General features: G+C 40.4%; 2 protein-coding genes across 4 annotated transcripts in view; one reads left to right on the top strand and one right to left on the bottom strand.

Moving 5' to 3' along the window:
* USP33 (ubiquitin specific peptidase 33) overlaps positions 1-5723 on the bottom strand; it is a 49911-nt gene extending 44188 nt beyond the window's left edge. The window contains 1 exon segment of the mRNA XM_042464246.1: positions 5683-5723. The gene's annotated coding sequence lies outside the window, so the exon portion shown is untranslated.
* A 1202-nt stretch (positions 5724-6925) lies between these two features.
* MIGA1 (mitoguardin 1) overlaps positions 6926-19973 on the top strand; it is a 52159-nt gene continuing 39111 nt past the window's right edge. For 2 of the 3 annotated variants that reach the window (XM_042464061.1, XM_042464063.1), the window contains exons 1-4: positions 8351-8452; positions 10022-10191; positions 12778-12955; positions 15006-15142. In XM_042464061.1, the coding sequence (XP_042319995.1) occupies positions 10093-10191; positions 12778-12955; positions 15006-15142 (414 nt within the window). In that variant the 5' untranslated portion in view covers positions 8351-8452; positions 10022-10092. Of the gene's footprint in view, positions 7048-8350; positions 8453-10021; positions 10192-12777; positions 12956-15005; positions 15143-19973 lie in introns of those variants that run through there. The other variant, XM_042464062.1, reaches the window with a different exon arrangement.

Consider the following 19973-nt stretch of genomic DNA (forward strand, 5'->3'; position numbering starts at 1 on the left):
CATGGTGAATATAAGGCAACTCAATCACCAGGTTTTCTTGGGAAGATTTTTTGGGAAGGGGGTTTGCCATTGTCTTCCTCTGAGGCTGAAAGAATGTGGCTTGCTCAAGATCACCCAGTTGTTTCCATGGCCAAGCAGGGATTCAAAACCTGGTATCCGAAGTCATAGTCCAACACTTAACCCACTACACAACATTGCCTCTTACTTTTGGACTACACATAACAGTTTATCAGACAAGGGAAATTGGAAGTATAATCCAATGGCAATCCGAACACAATCATGGGGTTTAACGTTATTGTGCGATAGACTACCACACACAATTTCGGGCAATGGGAAGTCAACCCGAGAGCAATCATTGGGTTTCATGTTATTGCGTGATAGACTACTACACACAATTTTGGGCAATGGCAAGCTATTTTCGGGCAATGGAAAGTCAGTTCAAATGCAATTTGAATTCACGTAAATTCGCTGAACTAGCGAATTCACGTGAATGTGTTCTGGCCCCACTTTCTTTTCATTCAAAATTAAGAGAAATTCCTCCCGTGTGATTAATTCCATAGGCATTTGGCTGGGTACCATGAGAAGAGAATGCTAGATTAGAGACAAATTTGACAACAGTATGCTCTTCTCGTGTTCAAAGTAGGATTTTAAAGGAATATAAAATAGGTAAATCTGCAATGCTGTAAAAGATTTCTTTGAGGTTATAACTGAACTGTGTGCACCCATTTCAACTCTATGATTCTATGTAATGTACAAACACTATCTCTATAAAGTACAGTTTCTGGATTATGTTTAGTAATGTTCCTTGCAAACTGTTTAGTCTTTGGTAGCTTTACAGATACCAGTGCAGCCATTAAACACTAGCAACATAATATATACTACATCAAAAAAGCCATCTTCTGCTTCACCGACATCTCACCCCTCCTTCTCTTTCACTCTTGGGCAAATGTCATTTGTCTTTCCATCTGTTTCAAGTCCATATCCTCTCAGAATGGGTGGGTGGACGTTAAGATTCAGAATGAGAGTATCTGCAAATGTTCTGTATTCATAATTCCTTAGGCATCCTCTACAGGCTGCTTTAAACGGACATGAACACTTTTCTTCAGCCAAACCTTCTATTCACAGTTTGTTCAGAGGTATTTATACAAAACAGTTTTATTATTTAACATTGGTCACCTGTTCCCCATCAATCTAAAATAAAACTACAGTATATAAAGCAGTACAGGGTCAATGAGTTAGGCACAGAATCTAAATTAAAAAGGAGCAGGATACACCTCAACACGCTTCTGTTCTACCTTTCTGAAGGCATCTGTCCAATTCTTCCTGCTTTCTTTTCCCAATAGAGCTCACTGTCATTAAAGAAATAGAATGCAAGTTTGCATTCTATTAAATTTGACATGCACCCTAAAACAGAAGGAGTTGAAACATTTTCAAAATGCTTAAATATCCTCTATGCTGCCTGCATTCTTCAGTTTCAGGGGGGGGGGTTGACTGAGAATCTGCCGTTCTGCAGTGTATTCTGCAGATTGATTTTTTTGCAGTAGAAATTGCTGCCCCTGCACTACTGCAATCTGCAGTGGTGATTTTAACCATCCTGTATATCAAACCATGCTCTGCAGCACAGAAGTGTCGTCCCAACTATTTATTAACTGGAACATATGGACTGATGGGGTTATACATAAAGCCACTCTGACAGCCTTTAGGGCTGAAGGGCGGGGTATAAATACCATAAATAAATAAATAAATAAATACATGAAAAGAAGTCCCAGTTACCTAGCCTTACTCCCCTTCCATACCAATATAAACTTACTTTACCTTAGGCCTTATGACAGGAAAAAGATGATATTATCGGACAACCTGTTTTATATTCCCTCAGGGGTGATCAGCCAGGTGCAGCATCATTGGGGGAGGAAGAAAAGCCAGTAGTGCATGGGACAAAGGTGAAGGCAGGGAAGCCCACCTGCTTTATATCTCCTTTGAACCCCCGCCTGCATGCTATTGGAAAAAGGACACATAACTTTCGCAGAGAGCTTTTGTAAGTAGAATGTAGACTACATAAAATTAAGCTGGCCACACATCACACTTTACACTAGCCTGAAGAAGAAGAGCCCTCCTCCAGTCCATCTGCCTTCGTCCAGGCCTCAGAGGGAGAGAAGAACCACTGGACCTCATCCCCTTTCCCTCCATCATTCCATTCTCCTTTTGTGTCATGTCTTTTAGATTGTAAGCCTGAGGGCAGGGAACCGTCTAATTAAAAATAATAATTGTAAGCTGCTCTGAGAGCCTTTAGGGCTAAAGGGCGGGGTATAAATACTATCCATAAATAAATAAATAAATAAATAATATTGAAATTGTCCTACTTGGTAAAGCTAGACCCCCATTTTTGTTCTCTTTAAGTTTCACTCTGGCAAGTGGTCTTGCTCTTAACTGTACATTGTCAATCAAGGGTACCGCTAGCCTTCATCTATCAAACAACACAACATCTATCAAACAACACAACAACATGCTGCCTCTTAAAGGGAACGGTTACTTAATAACACCAAGCTATACAATCCTCCCAAGGCCAAGTTAAATGCCCAGACTGGAGCCAGTTTGGACATTTTTGTCCTGTGAACCCTTATTAGCAATGCAGAGGACTAGCCTTGAAAAAGGCAATCTGCATGTTCTCAGATGCATTCCTCATCACTGTGCCTGACTCCTTGCAGCATTCTCAGTACTTAGCACTTGTTGTATGGTTCTCTCTAGAAGAGAAAAGAAAAAATAGCCTCACCATCAACAGAGGGTAAATAAAAACATCAAAATGCCCCAAAGGGTGGGAGGGAAATATAAGTCAACCACGAAGACCACAACCCCTCAACAATACCTTACTGTATTTCCTATTTTATGTATGTTGGTTGTCTGAATAAAGGTATCATTGTTTTGTGGATTCTGGATGTTATTGTACTTTGCTATATGGCCAAAACAGCTATCCCTGGATATATTTACACTCTGTGTACGTGTCATAGAATCATAGAGTTGGAAGAGACCTCAAGGGCCATCCCATCCAATCTTCTGCCATGCAGGAACTTTCAACCAAAGCACTCCCAATAGGTTTAAAGACCTCCAAAGAAGGAGACTCCAGCACTCTCCCAGGGAGTGTGTTCCACTGTTGAACAGCCCTTACTGTCAAGTGGTTCTTCCTGATGTTGAACTGGAATCTCTTTTCCTGTAGCACTAATCCATCACTCCAGGTCCTAGTCTCTGGAACTGCAGAGAACAAGCTTGCTCCATCCTCAACATGACACCTCTTCAAATATTTAAACATGGCTATCATATCACCTCTTAACCATCTCTATGAGTCTATGATTCTTCTCCAGGCTGTGTGTGTGCCTTCAAGTCATAGAATCATAGAATCAAGTCACCTTTGGGCAACACAATGAACCTCACAGGGTTTTCCTTAAGCAAGGAACACACTACACACCGAGGATCAGCTTGGCGTAGTGCTCTGAGTGCTGAACTACGACTCCAGAGACGTGGGTTCAAATCCCCAATGGAGCATTAAAAACCCTCTAAGTCACACTCTCTCAGCCTTTCCAGTGGAAAGAGCTCTTGCAGCACCTTTGAGACTAACTGAAAGAAAGAAGTTGGCAGCATGAGCTTTCATAGACTTCAGACTACTTCCTCAGAAGCACTGGGGTCCTCTGTTTCCCACTCTCTTCTGCTCTCCTTACCTGCAGGCAATACCTTCCTTGCTGACTTTGCCCACTCACAACCACTGTTAAACCTGGACTTGTCACCCCATTTCCACACCCACAAGGTTTTGAATCTGAGTTGACACTCTCTCACACACAAATGACTGATATAGCTCTGCCCCTGGGCTTTCCACTCCACCGAGGCTCAAATCCACAAAAGCTCATGCTGCTGCCAACCTCTCTCTTTCAGCCAGTCTCAAAGGTGCTGCAAAGGATCTCTTTCCCATTCTGAGGCTGAGAGAATGTGACTGGCCTATTAATATAAATTCATGAGTTGTTTTTTTTTAAATTGTGATCTATTTACATATTATTTTAACTGTTACTTATTTGTTATTTTAAGGGGGAGGGGAGGGAAATGTGGGTTACATTCAAGGTATTGTTGGAATTTTATGTAAGCCATGCCGATTGCTTGTACAAAGAAGTGGGATATAAATAAATAAATAATAATATTATTATTATTTATAGGTCGCTCTGTGGGCTTTAATACTCCAAAGGGGGGGGGGGGTCTCTTTCCCACACTGATTCTTACAGAGGAACATTCATAGAATCACAGATTCATAGAGTTGGAAGAGACCACAAGGGCCATTCAGTCCAACCCCCAGCCATGCAGGAAATCTCAATCAAAGCATCCACTGTCGAACAGCCCTAACTGTCAGGAAGTTCCTCCTAATGTTGAGGTGGAATCTCTTTTCCTGCCGTTTGCATCCATTGCTCTAGGTCCTAGTCTCTGGAGCAGCAGAAAACAAGCTTGCTCCCTCCTCAATATGACATCCCTTCAGATACTTAAACAGGGCTATCATATCACCTCTTAACTTTCTCTTCTCCAGGCTAAACATCCCCAGCTCCCTAAGGCGTTCCTCATAGGGCATGGTTTCCAGACCCTTCGCCATTTTAGTCTCCCTCCTTTGGTCACACTCCAGTTTCTAATCTCAACATCCTTTTAAAATTGTGGTGCCCAGAACTGGACACAATATTGCAGCTGCAGCCTGAACAGAGCAGAATACAGTGGCACTATTACTCCCTTTGAACTAGACACTATACTTCTATACTTTCTGTCCTACACTATACCTTTCATTGCTATGAAGTCTTTGAACTCAGCCTCTTTTCTTGCTGTGTGCCTTCCTCCAAGTTCAGGTTTGTTCAGAGGAGGTTTGCCATTTTGTGGCTGAGAGAGTCTGACTTATGCCCCAAGGCCACTCAATGGGGTTTAATACTCCCAAGAATTAAGACTTTCCCCTGAGGCTGAGAGAATGTGACTTACGGCTCAATGTCACCCAGAACCCAGCCTCAGAGGAAGGCAAATGGGGGGGAAGCCCTTTGAAGAAAACCTGCCATGACAGGGAAGCCATAAAAATAAAATCATATTTTAAAAATAAACAATATTTAAATAAATAATATTATTTAATATGTTTATTAAAAATAATTAATATTTGAATAAATAATATTATTTATTAAAAATAAATATTTGAATAAACAATATTATTTATTAAAATAAATATTTGAATAAATAATATCATTTATTAAAAATAATTAATATTTGAATAAATAATATTTAATATCATGTTAAAATAATATTTAAATAATTAATATTATTTATTAAAATAAATGATATTTGAATAAATAATATTACTTAATATTAATTATTATAAATAAATAAATAGTTTATTAAAATAAATAATTAGAATAAATAATTATTATTTAATAGTATTTATTAAAATAAGTAAAATTTTAATAAAATTTTTTAAAATAATATTTAATAATATTTCTTAAGAGGCAAGACATATTCCTATCCCCAGGGCTGCAGTTCGGACTATAACCCAGTGCAGAGCAACCCTAAGAAAGCAGGGGACCCATTTCTGAGCCAAAGGGGCTCAGAGGGCTTGGTCCTCCTTCCCTACGCAGCCACCTCCCCAGCCATGACCCACAGCCACCTCCTCCTGCTTCTGCTCACCTGCCTCCTCTCAGGCTCATCCGGGGACTCTGAGCACAGCCGAGGCCATCCTGAGATGGAGGACGAAGAAGAGGGGAGGCCACGCCCACTTCCTTCCTTCTTTCCTTCCTCGCCTGCCCTCATTGCCCCGCTCTCCACTGCGCCTGCGCAAGGAAGCCAAAGCCGTTGGATTAATTGGCCCGCACAAAAAATGGCGGCTCTGGCTTCAATCCCATAGACATGCCTGGAGTAGAAATTGTTCATTCTTATGATTTGCCCTTAACAAAGATGGAGGCTCACGTGTCCTTCCCCCCCACTAGAAACGGGATGTAGAGATAGTAATTGTAAGAGTGGCCCATACAACGTGACCATTTGGGTTCTCTCAAAAAGACAAGTTCATGCACCTCAGTTGCTCTTTTGTTAAATAAAATCTATTTTGACCTCAGAAGATTATTTTCTGGTTTTCTTCTTCTTCTTCAGCAAAGAAGTGGCCTATATAGACGTTAACACAGTGTGACCCCCCCCAGACGTCCTCCTTTTCCAGGACGAGTCCTCCATTTCAACCTTCTTGCATTTTAAAATGTCCTCCGTTTTGAGCATGACTAAGAAGCATGACTTTATAGTCCTATGACTGTGTTTAAGCTTTTATTTTCTGTCCAGGAGGACTGCCCACTAGTCCTCCACTTTGAGCAGGACTAAGGAGCATGAGTTGAAAGCTCTATAAGTGTTTTTATGCTTTTATTTTCTGTCCAGGAAGAAAACAAGTCCCCTTCGTAGCCAGAGCTCTTAAAACAAAGAGAGAGACAGAGGAGAGGGAGGGAACGAACGCTCCTCTGTGTATCTGTGCCTCTCCTGCTTCAGCCGCAGAGATCCCCAAACTGTCCCCCTTTAAGGGATTGTGGACTACAGATCCCAGAATCCCAGGCTATTGGCCAACATGGCTGAGGCTTCTGGGAGCTGAAGTCCAAAATCCCTTAAAGGGGTCAAATGTGCAAATGATTTTGAGACGTAAACCGTGACAAATCTCTGTGTGTGTGTGTGTCCCTGCTTTCCCTCAGTAGCTGTTTCTTTAAGAGCTCTGGCTCAGAGGGAAGGCTGAAGTGATCCCCAAATTATCCCCTTTATGGGATTTTGGACTTCAGCTCCCAGAAGCCTCAGCCATGTTGGACAATAGCCTGGGATTCTGGGAACTGTAGTCCAAAATCCCTGAAAGGGGACAGTAGGGCTTGCTGTGCTCTGGTTAGAAGGGAGGGCTGAAGCAGGAGCGAGAGAGAGGAGCATGCAGGGATTCAGACCAGGAGGCAAGCATGCATTCATTCTCCTCTCTCTTTCTCTCTCTGCCTTTGCATCAGCTGTTTGTTCTAAGAGCTCTGGCTACGAAGAAAGGTGGGTACTTATTTTAGGAGCTTTACAAGCAATATTACAGTATTGCCCAGTCTTGCCCCACAGCACTGGAAGTAAACTTGCCCCAAAGAACCATGGGAAATCTGGCAACAAACACAAAAATAGGGAGGATCCCGTGAACAAACTACAAGTAGCTTTCACATTACAGCAATGGTGCAAAAAAGCAAATTCGTGAATGAAAATGAAACGAATTCACGATATTTCCCCCCAAAATGGGTATTTGCCACTTTCTTGTTGGATTCTATGCAATTTATACACAGCGTCATGTGAAAACCATTCACGCATTTGTGCCTAATATGCTGGACAATCATGGGTTCCTACCCGTTTAAGCTTCTAATTTTCCCCTTGTGATAAACTCCTATGAATGAATAAAGCTTGGAGCCATTGTGGTGGTTTGAGTGTTGGATTATACCACTAAAGAACCTGGGTTCAAATCCCTGCTGTGCCATAGAAACCCACAGGTGACCTTGGATAAGTCACACTCTCTCATCCTCAGAGGAAGGCAAGGGCAAAACCTCTATGAACAATTTCTGCCAAGAAGACCCCCTAAGTTCACCTTAGGGCTGCCATAAATCAGACATGACCTGAAGACACACAACAACAATGAATGAGATATCATCAAGGGTGACTCAGCTCTGCTCAGATCTTGCAAAGCCAGGGTCCTGGCTTCCTTCATTGACTATAGCCACCTGTAATGATGTTGTACAGGGATCCACACATTGTTGTTTCCGACTCCTGGCGAAGCTATCATGGGCTTTTCTTTGCAGGTTTTGTTCAGAGCTGGTTTCCCTTTGCCATCCTCTGATGCTGAGAGAGTGTGCCTTGTCCAAAGTCACCCTGTGGGTTTATACGGCCGAGGTGGGATTCGAACCCTAGTCTCCAGTGTCCTAGTCCAATGCTCAAACCACTACACCGTGCTGCTTTTTACAGTCCAATAAGGTTAAATAAAACAAAACCTGTGAGAGTTCCAAGTGCCATAAAACCCATTGCTGATTTTGCTGAAAAATGTTTCAGAGCATGTTTGGTAGTCTCTGTTTTCCTCCTTCTAGAAATAAAATGAGTTCTAGAAACATATCAGCTGTAAAACATGTCCCAGATTACAGCCAAAATAAACGTAGATGACTTCCCCTGGCTGCACCACAAAGCAATCACTCAAATGAGGCATTTTGCTGAGGAGTGAGACATGGGCTGCCAGTGCCACCCCTCAGATTGGTGTAAGGTCTCTATAATCGACCCAGGAAAGATGCAGTGTTCTATATTTTTCCTCTCTCTGTGGTTTCCCTGGCTTCATTTTAGCAGCTGCTGCTGCTGCAACAGTAGCTGCTGCAAAGGGAGGACTGGGGAGGCCCTGGAGGAGGCTGCTTCTCACAGCTGAGACACCTGAGAGGTAATGCTGGGAAGCCTCCAGGGCTCACCCCCTTTTTTAGTGAGGGGGAAATATGATAGCCCTTCAGCCCCTAAGGAGAGAGAGGCATTGCTAATATTTTCAGCAGGTGACAGGCTGCAAACCTTCCCCTAAGTCCCAGGCTTAGCAAGTGGGGGAAGCAAGAATACATGGGTGGGTTTTTATATCAAAATCTTGTGATCTCCCTATCCAGGTTGCAACGTCCTTCCTTCCTTTCTTTTTCTTCCCTTCCTTCCTTCCTTCTTTCTTTTTGGACTGTAATACAGGCACATCCATTATCTTGTATGGACTTCTGGAGCTAATGAAGCTCATAGACCAGACTGTGAGATGATCACCTCTGATCTAAACCCTTGCCATCCAATATGTGAGCATCCTGGTTTCCCAAAGAACATGCAGGATTAAACACCAAGATCTTTGAAATAAGGGATGTTGGTGTCTAGCTAAACTGTTGTAACCACAAGATTCTTTAGAAACTCTTTTGTTTTGTATGTGTTACCCACCCACTGCTCCATAAATATTGTAATGTCATCTGCTTTCCACTGCAGTCCTGAAAGCTAGAGGTACAACTTCTTCAGTCCCCTGCAGGTTTCTGGGTTTGTAAATTTCCAGTTGGATTGTAGTAGGTCTCCCAGTGTTAAGCTGAAAAAACTGTGTGCTCTTTCATTTCTGCCTTCCCTGCCCTTTAATTTCAACCTTTGTGCAGATCAAGAATAGTAAGCATAGTAAGAATCTGGAAAGAATGTGTCTTGGACAACTGCCACACATAGTTCTTTCTGTAGTACATGAAGAATGGAAAAAGCTGCTGGCAACCATCTAAATATTTTTTAGGAGTGAAAGAAAGGGTACCTGCAAATGTAAAGCATTTAAAGTTTTTAAAATATAAATACTGTATATTAAAATAAAAAAATATAAATTCTGTATATTACAATAAAAAAATATAAATTCTTTCCCGCTTAGAGAAAGATTATTTCCTCGCATTCCTCTTTGCATGTTTTGATGGTATGTAAAGCTGTTGTGACTATTAAAGCTCCTTTGTGCATTTTAATAGTCTTATGTGTAATAGTTTTTCTACCATTTCACAAATATTTGGAGGTAGCTCAGGTCAGCCACAAAAGAATGGTCATTTTCATTAATAATCTGTTCTATTGACGTACATAGCATTTTACATCTTTTCCAAAAATGAGGGTGAAGGCAGAGCTTTGGAAACTAATCCTTGGGAAACATTCCATGATTTTTCTACTTTTGAGAGCCAGCTATTCCTTGGTACTTTACAGTGCAATTCCTGTATATGTATTCAAAAGTACATCCTAATCATGCGTTCAGTGGAGCCTACTCCATAGTAAATAGAAACTTGATTGCAGCCCTGTTCCTCTCACAGTAAAACTAGAAAGGATGTCCATCTGGTGCCTTTTCCGCATTATCCACTGCAAACATTCATCCTTCTTTGTGCCCTTTAAATTCTGGACAGAAGATTTTTAAACTATGGAAAGCAACTGAAAGAACTTCTCAAGGCATAAGGTGTATAATCCATTATCTGTCTCTCATTGGCAGACTCTCTTCAGCATCACATGCCAATATTTTGACTTAGCATCTCTTAATGATGCTGTGGGAAAGAAGGAGCCATGTCAGAAGACGCTGCTGGTGAGACCCAATTTTCTTTGAAGACAGCGGCTTTGAAAGTATTTGAGCTTCCCCTTTCCTGGTATAATTCTCTAACCCAGGTAACTATTGCATACCTTCATCTTTTTTTGTAGTGCTTTCTGAAGACTGACCTGATAATGTTTACTCTTCATCATGTAACAGTATCTTATGTCATCTATTGCATATTATGTCTAAAATAGTTTGTAAGTCAAATTTTGGACTGTCAGTCATGATCGTTGTAAAAACGAAGCATTCTGTATTTTATAATGTGATAGGAGCCACACCCTTTATTTCATAGTACGAAATGCTTTGGGCAGGGTTTCTGTTCTATCTCTGTACATCTAGCAGTGTTTTTTGTTTTTCAGTGCTGTTGTTTGTTTATGCAATAATTTAAAAAGGGAATATAGTGGTGTTGGCATGTCATTATTTTTTATGAACTGTGAAATGGGAAAAGGCAGAAAATAAGGCAGTTATGTGGAAGGGTGGGCATGTGTGATATCTGTAACTAAAGCAGGCTAGGGTGGAGCCCGGACTGCTTGGAATATGGCTGCACTCAAATACTGACTTGACGTGGTTATTAGTAGTCGTTGAATTTAGCCACATTACTGTTGAATAAATAACCAACACGTGAGTATTGGTCTGAAGTGGGCAGAATTTAGCAGCATTAGTGTTAATGTTCTCCAGTCTGAGGCTTTTATTTCATTTGCCTCAATGAGCATTTGTATAAGGAGTGAAATAATTTGGGCAAGCATTTTCTGCTCATCTCATGAGACAAAAGAATAAATATACAGGTGTATATAATATGAATTGGTAGTTTAAATATCAATGTATTCATACACACATATTAGGAGTGTGACTGTGAATGTGCAAACAGAACATGTAGGTGATATATGCACATTATCCAGCAATAGGCAAACCATGTGCAGAAATAAAATGCTGTGCAAGGGTGGCTGCATGTCATTCAAGGAAGCAACTGAAGAGGTTGGAAATGTATTTTAGCCAGTTTGTTTATGCAAGAAGAATCTTAATCCAGAGATCAGCAAATATAGCAGTTGAGTGAATGCATACTGCTATGCTTTTGGAAAACACTGCCTCTTCCCTGTGATTAACATAGCCCATGTACCCTTTCTCCATTGTCACCTGTTGAGCAAGAGAACACGTATGGAAAGAGCCAAAGATTTACCTGTGTTTTTGGATCTATTGAGAAAAGCAAATGTAGGTGTAGGAATTAGAAATTGCAATGAAATATCAGTGAAGATTCTATCCTAATAGATACATAATGCTTACATATCACAGGGTGCACAGGCTAAGATGTTTCTGCTATAATACATATTTATAATAATGCAAGGATTGCAGCTGGATATGTAGGTAAATAATGACAAAATATGTGAAGTTGAAGGCTTTCGTGGCCGGCATCCATAGTTTTTTTGTAGGTTTTTCGGGCTATGTGGCCATGTTCTAGCAGAGTTTCTTCCTGCTAGCATCTGTGGCTGGCATCTTCAGAGAATGTTTGCCTGGAAAGGACTTGTCTATATATATTGTGTGACCTGGAAAGGCAGGAGTGATTTGCATGTATATTGTTTGTTGCTAATGCAGGGTGTGAGGGTCTGCACAAGAGGATTAATGTCTGCTTGATAGTGCTCATTGTCTGCTGGGAGAGTTCTCATTTGCATTTGTTGAGTCTTTATCTTGCTATCTTTCAGGACTGGTAGTCAAACCTTGTTTACTTTAAGGGTTTCCTCTTTCCTGTTGAAATTGTCCAGGTGTTTGTGGATTTCAATGGCAAAATGACAAAATATAATTGTTAGACTGGTGCTTGCAGAATAAAACAGCTGCATCAACCTGCCTGCACAATGTGAAGAACATCAGGGTTTGACAGTGATAACATACATTCTTTTTTTGTAGTGCTGCTTCTAGTAATACCCTGAAGGGTACCTTAGTTGGTCTTTTGGAGACAGACAGTTAAATATGATGGTATACAATTTGTAGGCCGCCTTCTTCACATGTGTAAAGTATGCCAAAATTGAAAAAAGATCTTCTCCTATTTGGGTTAGTAAAGGACTGCTTTAGGTGGCCCCGGCACAACCCTGGATGGCTTCTGGGTGCTCTGGGGGCATGTATCGTCAAAGCGCCATACACCCCAGAGCAGCTTGAAGCTGCACTGTCTGGTTGGCTGGGTGTCTTTCTGGTGTCTTGGGGCATGTGCCGTCAAAACGCCATGCTCCCAAGCCACCTGGAAGCCAGCTTTTCCAGGCTGTATGTTCGGCCCCATTGTTTTCTAGCCATATCCAGTCTGCCCATGCTATCCACAGGCTTGCCATCTGTAGACTTGAGTTTACACAGACAGCAAGCTCAGGGGGACAAAATGACGCATGTGCCATGCATGGGAGCGCACCACCATTAAAATCAATGTGACTTGAGGTCCCACGGTTTTTCACATATGTGTGTGCGTGTGTGTGTGTGTCCAGAATGGATCCCCTGCGTATACAAAGGGACCACTGTATATGATTTTAAAATTTCTTTGTACTTTTCCAAAACCGAAGTTTTATTTAAAATAGACTGTATGTGGGAGTCATATTTCCAGTATGAATTTTAAAAGTATGCATAAAATAATTTATTCTTTCTGAAATATGTGTTATAACTTCCTTTTTCAATTTTTTTTCCAGATTAAACTCTCACCAAGTCTAAAGAAGTTATTTGTAATAACCACAGTGAGTGCAGTGTCTGTGTTATTTCTTGCTCATCACTTCAAAAGAAAACGTGGGAAGAAGTCCAGGAAAGTATCTCCATGGGAACCAAGTCATTTGGTATTAGACCACATGAAAACATCTTCATCAGACAAAGGTAGGTGAAATATCTGTGGAAAAGAAATATCCTAAACCTGTGGTGTTCTAAATACCTGAGATATGTTACATGCTTATCTGAGAGCAGGTTGCATAGGACTTACTTCTACATAAGGATGCACAAGAATCTATTAAACACCTTAGAAATTACATGACAGCAGGTTTAGCTGAAGAAACTGTTAAGAGTGGGATAAAATTGTGAATGGGTTTGAGTGACTTTTTGGTGGAAAATAGGGGTATAAATATTTAGAAACAACGTATTACTGACTTTTAAAAAGAGAGGGAGAATTTACCTGAATTTTATTAGAATGACTGCAAAGTATGGTTGCCAGCACATACTGCACTCTGTGCTAACAATAAGCAGCTGCCAGGTCAAATAGATCCTATTGTGGGTTTGGGATTACAATTCCAGAAGGTATGGCCATGGGATACAAACCTCAAACTTAGACCCTGGACTGTTACTATTCCCCTCCATCTTCAGCATGGTCCTCCACTCAGATATATTTGTCAGTAGGATACTATACTATGCTCAAACTTCTACAGCATAGACTCCAACCATACATGGAGAGAGAAATCCCAGAGGTCCAGGAAAGGAAAATGCACTAGGGACCACATTGCAAACATATGATGAGTAGTGGAGTGAACCTTCCAAAAGAAAATCAGCATGTGCTTTATAGACAGTAGCAAAGCTTTTAACTGGATAGGTCATGAAAGGCTATGGAACATCCTTAAAGACATGGGAGTGCCTTGATAGTCTTGATGAGGAATCTGTACTCAAGATAAGAGGCTATTGTCAGAACAGAACATGGGGAAACAGAATGGTTCCCAATTGGCAAAGGAGTCAGACAAGGCTGCATCTTATCACCCACCTGTTTAATTTATATGCAGAACATATTGTAAGAAAAGCAGGCTTAGACACAGAAGAAGGAGGAGTGAAAATAGGAGGAAGGAATAGCAACAATCTGAGATAGGCAGATAACACCATAATACTAGCAGAAAACCTCAAAGACCTGGAACAACTACTGAGAAAGATCAAGAAAGAAAGTGCAAAGGCAAGTTGAACGTAAAGAAAAGAAAAATAATGACCACAGAGAACCTATACAAATTTGAATTAGACAACAAAGAAATAGAAATAGTAAAAGAATTCTCAAACCCGGGATCAAACATTGATAGAAATGGAGATTGCAGTCAGGAAAATCAGAAGAAGATTAAGAATGGGAAGGACAGCTATGAAAGAACTTGAGAAATCCTAAAATGCAAGGATGTACAACTGAGCACAAACGTTAGAATCGTACAAGCCATTGTATTCCCTATTGCCATGTATGAATCTGAGAGCTGGACAGTTAAGAAGGAAGAAAGGAGGAAAATCAACTCATTCGATTTATGATGCTGGAGGAGTGCTAAGGATTCTATGGGCATCCAAAAAGACAAATAAATGGGTCCTGGAGCAGATCAAGCCAGAAATCTCCCTAAAAGCCAAGATGACAAAACTCAGGTTGTGGTACTTTGGACACATCATGAGGAAGCATGAATCATTGGTAAAAACAGTAATGCTCGGAAAGGTGGAGGGAAGTAGAAAGAGAGGAAGCCTGCATGCAAGATGGATGGACTCTATTAAAGCGATCACGAGTATGAGTTTACAGGAGTTGAGCAGAGCAATGGAGGACAGAGGGTCTTGGAGATGTCTCATCAGCAGCGTCGCCATGGGTCAAGATTGACTTGAGGGCAGTTAACAACAACAACAACAACAACAACAACAACAAAGTATACAATCTGATCTAATCATAACTTTACATACTCAGAATCCCATCAACCTTTGTATTTCAGTGCTAGCCTTTTTGAACATAAAATTGGTCTCACAATGAGAATTTTTTGTGTTCTTTGCACGTTCTCCTACCATCTTAAATGCAGTTGAAATACAATGACAATTATAGGGATTTCTTGATTAAAACTTATTTATGGTCATGGCAGTGTCACTAGTTTTAGTGGAACTCACTCCTGAATAGATGTGCATAAAATTGTGGTCTCAATCAACTTGTTTTCCTCTTCAGGATCCAGTTGTTCCAGCAGCAGACAGAATCTATCACTTTCACTGAGTTCAGCCAAAGAAAAAGGATTTCAATCCTATATAAATGCAAATGGAAGTCTCTTCAGTAAATATTCAGGTTCAGTGCAGAGTTTGGCCTCGGTAAGTGCAGGTTATGAAAGATTACTATCAAGTACTCAATAAATCAGTTGCTATGTTTTCTTGATACTTTCTCATAACTTGTTTGCATAGAAGCTTACATACTATTTCCTCTTCTTTGGAACTGGAATCATTTCTGCATTCAGGTGTTTGAAGAAACAGAATAGCTTTCTGTCACAGCATGGCATTCTCTGTTCCGCCATAATTTTAAAGAGTCAGGTTCAACCTGGGAATGCAATAGGAATACCAGCCTTTCACTACAAAGGGAACTGGCAAAGTGCTTGTGATTCACCTGACAGAAAAGTGTGTTTACTGCCATTGTGGATTTTCCTGAAGCCATAGAGTTCTTTTTAAAAAATCATGAATAAGATGTTCAGCAGAGAGAATGGGAATTTGATTTATTCCCTTGACATTTGATCAACAGGGTTTTAATATAATAATAATAATAATAATAATAATAATAATAATAATAATAATAATATAGTTTATTTGTAACCTGCTTTTCCAAAATTTTGATCAAAGCGGCGAACAATTATATATAAAAACATTCCAATAAAATCAATTAAAAACAGCATTAAAAACAACACAATGATACTAACAACAAAATTTGTACTGGCTGCACATTTGTCACTGCACAACTTCCAGCAAAGTTCTTCTGATGTCCTGTTATTTTTCAGCAGCTGGGAGTGTGCCTTTTTAAAGAAAGATGGTGCAGTAAAGAATTGTTTCATTTTCCCCCCATTATTACATATATTGTGAGACTGGTAAATGTATATTATACTGTACACTGTTAAATATCATGTGTAAATATAGCACCCATTTTATCTAACTATGAGAAAGCAATGCTTCAGCATTGTGGCTGCTGGTCTTTGTACTTGATCAGATGTTTACCCATTGTTCTTAAAAATGCTTTTCAGAAGCAAGTAGCTTTTCCAAGAAGGCTGTGTTCCTTCTTAAGGAAAAAACTCTCACCTGAATTTAATAGGACTGGTGCACAAACCATTTTAGGCCCAGGGATAAGTATATTTACAGTTGCATTTCAGGAAGTCCGAATGCAAAAGGTGATGATTTAGGCTAAAAGATGGTAGCTCCTCTCATGTTAGCAGTAGAATACCTTTTGGGCTCTACAAACACTATTTTTGTTACTATTTTTCTGTGATGGACCCTATATCTCAGAATTTGCAGGTTAAATCCTTAACACAGCAGGCTATAGCAAAATAGCAATAGACTCATCCCTCCTCATTCACTTGGATTGGGGCACAGGACCCCCGTGAATGTGGAACAACCGTAAATAACAAAAACACATGTTTTTTACCGGAGATTCCTCTCTAGGAAACTTTAGGTCCTCCAGTGCAACTCTATAGTAAACATCTGCCAGACATTGACCATATAACTGTGATGGAGGATATACAAATGCCTAGTGGAGTGATCTCTATAGGAACCTCTAGGTCCTTCAGTGCGACTTTTGATTAAAGTTGAACACAGAATTGGGCTGGATGACCTAGATAATCCTAGAGAGAACATATTAATAAAATATGTGACTAACTAAATCCACAAAGGTCAAAGTTGAAAATGTGGAGGAACGAGTGTATTACATAAAGCATTCTGTTAGAACAACAGTGGGGCTGTTGTGGAATGTAGCAAAATGTAAGGCTCCATACAGACAGGCCAAAATAAATAAAGCTGCTTCAGGTCACTTGGGAGGTATGCTGTTTAAATGATAAATGCATCCTAAGAGTCCAGAAGCTGTGCCAAAGCTGCACTCCAGTCCTTAGGACTGGATCGTGGCTTTGGTGCGGCTTCCTGACTCTTAGGATGCATGCATCATTTAAACAGCATACTTCCCAAGTGACCCGAAGCAGCTTTATTTTGGCCTGTCTGTATGGGGCCTAACTTAGGCCCGTTCCGCACGGGCCTTTGCGCCGCCCCCATTACGTGCTGGGGTTGGCCAAGGACCTAGCGTCCATACCGGCCTCACCCCTAGCACGTGACGGGGGCGTAAAAATGGCGGCACCCTATACAGACGCTTAGCATCCGCACGTCCCCCATGCCTTGTGATGTCACGAGTGCGCCATTTGTGCACTCGTGCGTCGCAAGCGCAGCGCAAAAAGAAGCCACTTTTTGCGGCTTCTTTTTCTGCCGCCGGGAAGCCTCCCCATTTGGAGGCTGCAGCTTCCTGTTGGCGGAAATGGAGGCGGCGGCAGAGCGCCCGTTCTGGGTGGTCTGTATTGCGCCTTACTTTTTTTAAAAAAGCCCTTCAAGCCATTTATCACCTCTTTGAAGGTTGTCAATGACTGCTCCCTTTTCGAAACTGGTTCTTGCTACCACTATGTTCTTGGATAGTATCTGGCAGGGGTAATGAAAGTATCCATACTGTATAGGTCCTATATTTTTAAGAAGCTTGAAAGCTGATCAATTCAGGCAAACAAAAATGTCTGAACTGTGGCAAAACTGGGCAGTCAGTAGGATGTTCTATATTCATTAATGGAATTTCTTTTTAAAACTGATAAATCTATCAAATTCCCTAGGCCGCAAGGGAGATACATAATGATAACCATATTCTAATTTTTATGACAGAGAGATATAATGAACCTTGGGTATCTACATCCCTCTCTCTGTCACGTGATGAAACAATTGCAAATTTCTATTTTTGATGTGTGACTAAATACAGCTTTCTGATATACCTGAAACTGAAACTGAATAATTCTGACTCGGGACCTTATACAGGTAAAATCAGGGAGAAATCAGGAGTTTAAACAGGAATTATCCCATACAAAACCCGATATCACAGTTAAGATTGTCACACACATAGCTATTAAACAAGCAATAAATAGCAACAAATCATTTTCGGGATTACCCTGTGAATGATTTGTTGTTGTTTATTGCCTGCTTATTGCCTGTTTATTAGCAACATCATGTGAAAATCTTAATTGCTATATTGAATTTTACATGGGATAATAGCCATTTAAACCCCCGATTTTGTCCGACTTCCCCCGTGTGATAAGGTCCAAACAAATCAAAGTCAAATTTTTGGTTTCAGACCCTGGATAATTTGAGCTAGCAATAATCACAGTTAAAATAAACCAGTTTTCTCATTTCTGTTTTAATCAAAAGTTGAAGTTTATGCACAGCTGATAGTGATAGTTATCAGTTTTCTTTTTTCCAGACAAATGAAGGGGGGAAATAGTTTTTTGTGGGTTTTTGGGGCTAAGTAGCCATGTTCTAGAAGAACTGATTCCTGGTGTTTCATCTGCATCTGTGGCTAGCATCTTCAGAGGATGGTGGCATAGAGGTATGTGACATATATATAATGTGTGTTTCACTGAAATTATAGACAATATCAACAACTTTCAGGTCAGAATGCACAGGGGAGCCATTGAAATCCAAAAACACCTGGACAATTTCAACAGGAAAGAAGAAAACCTGAAAGTAAATAAAGTTTGGCTACCAGTCCTGAAAAACACCAAAATCAAGACTCACCACATGCAAATGAACCTCACCCAGGGTCAGAGGGTTTCCCAGCAGACAATGGATCAGTAATGAAATAGACACAATCCTCTTCGCACATCCTCCCACCCTGAGGCCTTGCCATTCACGAAGAGACCAACACACAGATTAACATGTGAATCACTTCTTCTCAACCAAGGTTCATACAGTATATATATCCCACACAGCCACAGATGCAGGTGAAACATCAGGAATAAATTCTTCTAGAACATGGCCATATAGCTCGAAAAACCCACAAAAAATTATGGCTGCTGACCATGAAAGCCTTTGACTTAACAAACGGGGAAATAGATGAACCTGAGATTTCTTACACAGACCACAATTATATCATTTTGATGCCATGAACATCCATGACTCTATCCAATGTAATGTTGGGATTTGTAGTTTTGTCCAGTATTTTGAATTGTAGGCTGGAGAACTCTAATGCCTCACGAAACTACAAATCTCAGAATTCCATAAGATGTAGCTATGGCAGTTAAACCTGTATTAAAGTGCTATAATTGTATAGTATGAAACTCACCTGAGACTTGCCATGGTTTTATGTTAAATCATGCTTTAGCATAAATATTTGAAGACACTGAGTGACATTTTTATGGTGCTTTTTACTCCCTCCAAGTTTTCAAGAATCAACACAAGACATTATGGGGAGAGTATGTTAAATTTCAACCCCTTTTCCTTGTTACTGAAGCCTTCTTTCCCCAGGTCAGTATTTTTCATTTGGAATGTCAAATTTAACACTTTCACCATTTTTTTTTCCTTTTTGGAAAATACTTCAGTCAAAAGATCATGTTTACAAATAGTTCTTACTGATCTATCACACTCAACCCCAGATTTCAGAAACACTTAGCCAAAAACCATACGCACGTCACTTCCTTACCTTCTGCTTTTCCATTTTCCCTTCTTTCCTATCTTATTTGGAAGAATTTACCTTACTAGCATATATCATGGTTGAGCAATTTTCCTCACAATAATGGGTCATTATTGATGAGACATCTGTAGCACATGATTATGAAAAGTGGAAAAGAATACTGTATAGTGTTCCAGCCCACATTGTGTTTGAGATGTGTGAGAATGGAGAGAGACGCATGCAAGAAGATTGTTTGCCACAGGTGTGGCAGACAAGCAAGAGGGGGCTATAGGAAGCATGTAGGAGAAGAGAGAGAGAAATTTGTCCATGTGTTTGGCGAGGCTGGTAGGGAAAGGCTGTATATTGGAATTAACTAGCCAGATCATTGTCTGTAGTGTTCCAGTCATTATTAATGTTTGAGAGTATGTGAGAGATTTTGTTATACTTTAGCAAGATAAAGCAGAATAGCACCAGTTAGTT

Source organism: Sceloporus undulatus, chromosome 4 (assembly GCF_019175285.1).
Source record: "Sceloporus undulatus isolate JIND9_A2432 ecotype Alabama chromosome 4, SceUnd_v1.1, whole genome shotgun sequence".
Classification (NCBI taxonomy): Eukaryota; Metazoa; Chordata; class Lepidosauria; order Squamata; family Phrynosomatidae; genus Sceloporus; species Sceloporus undulatus.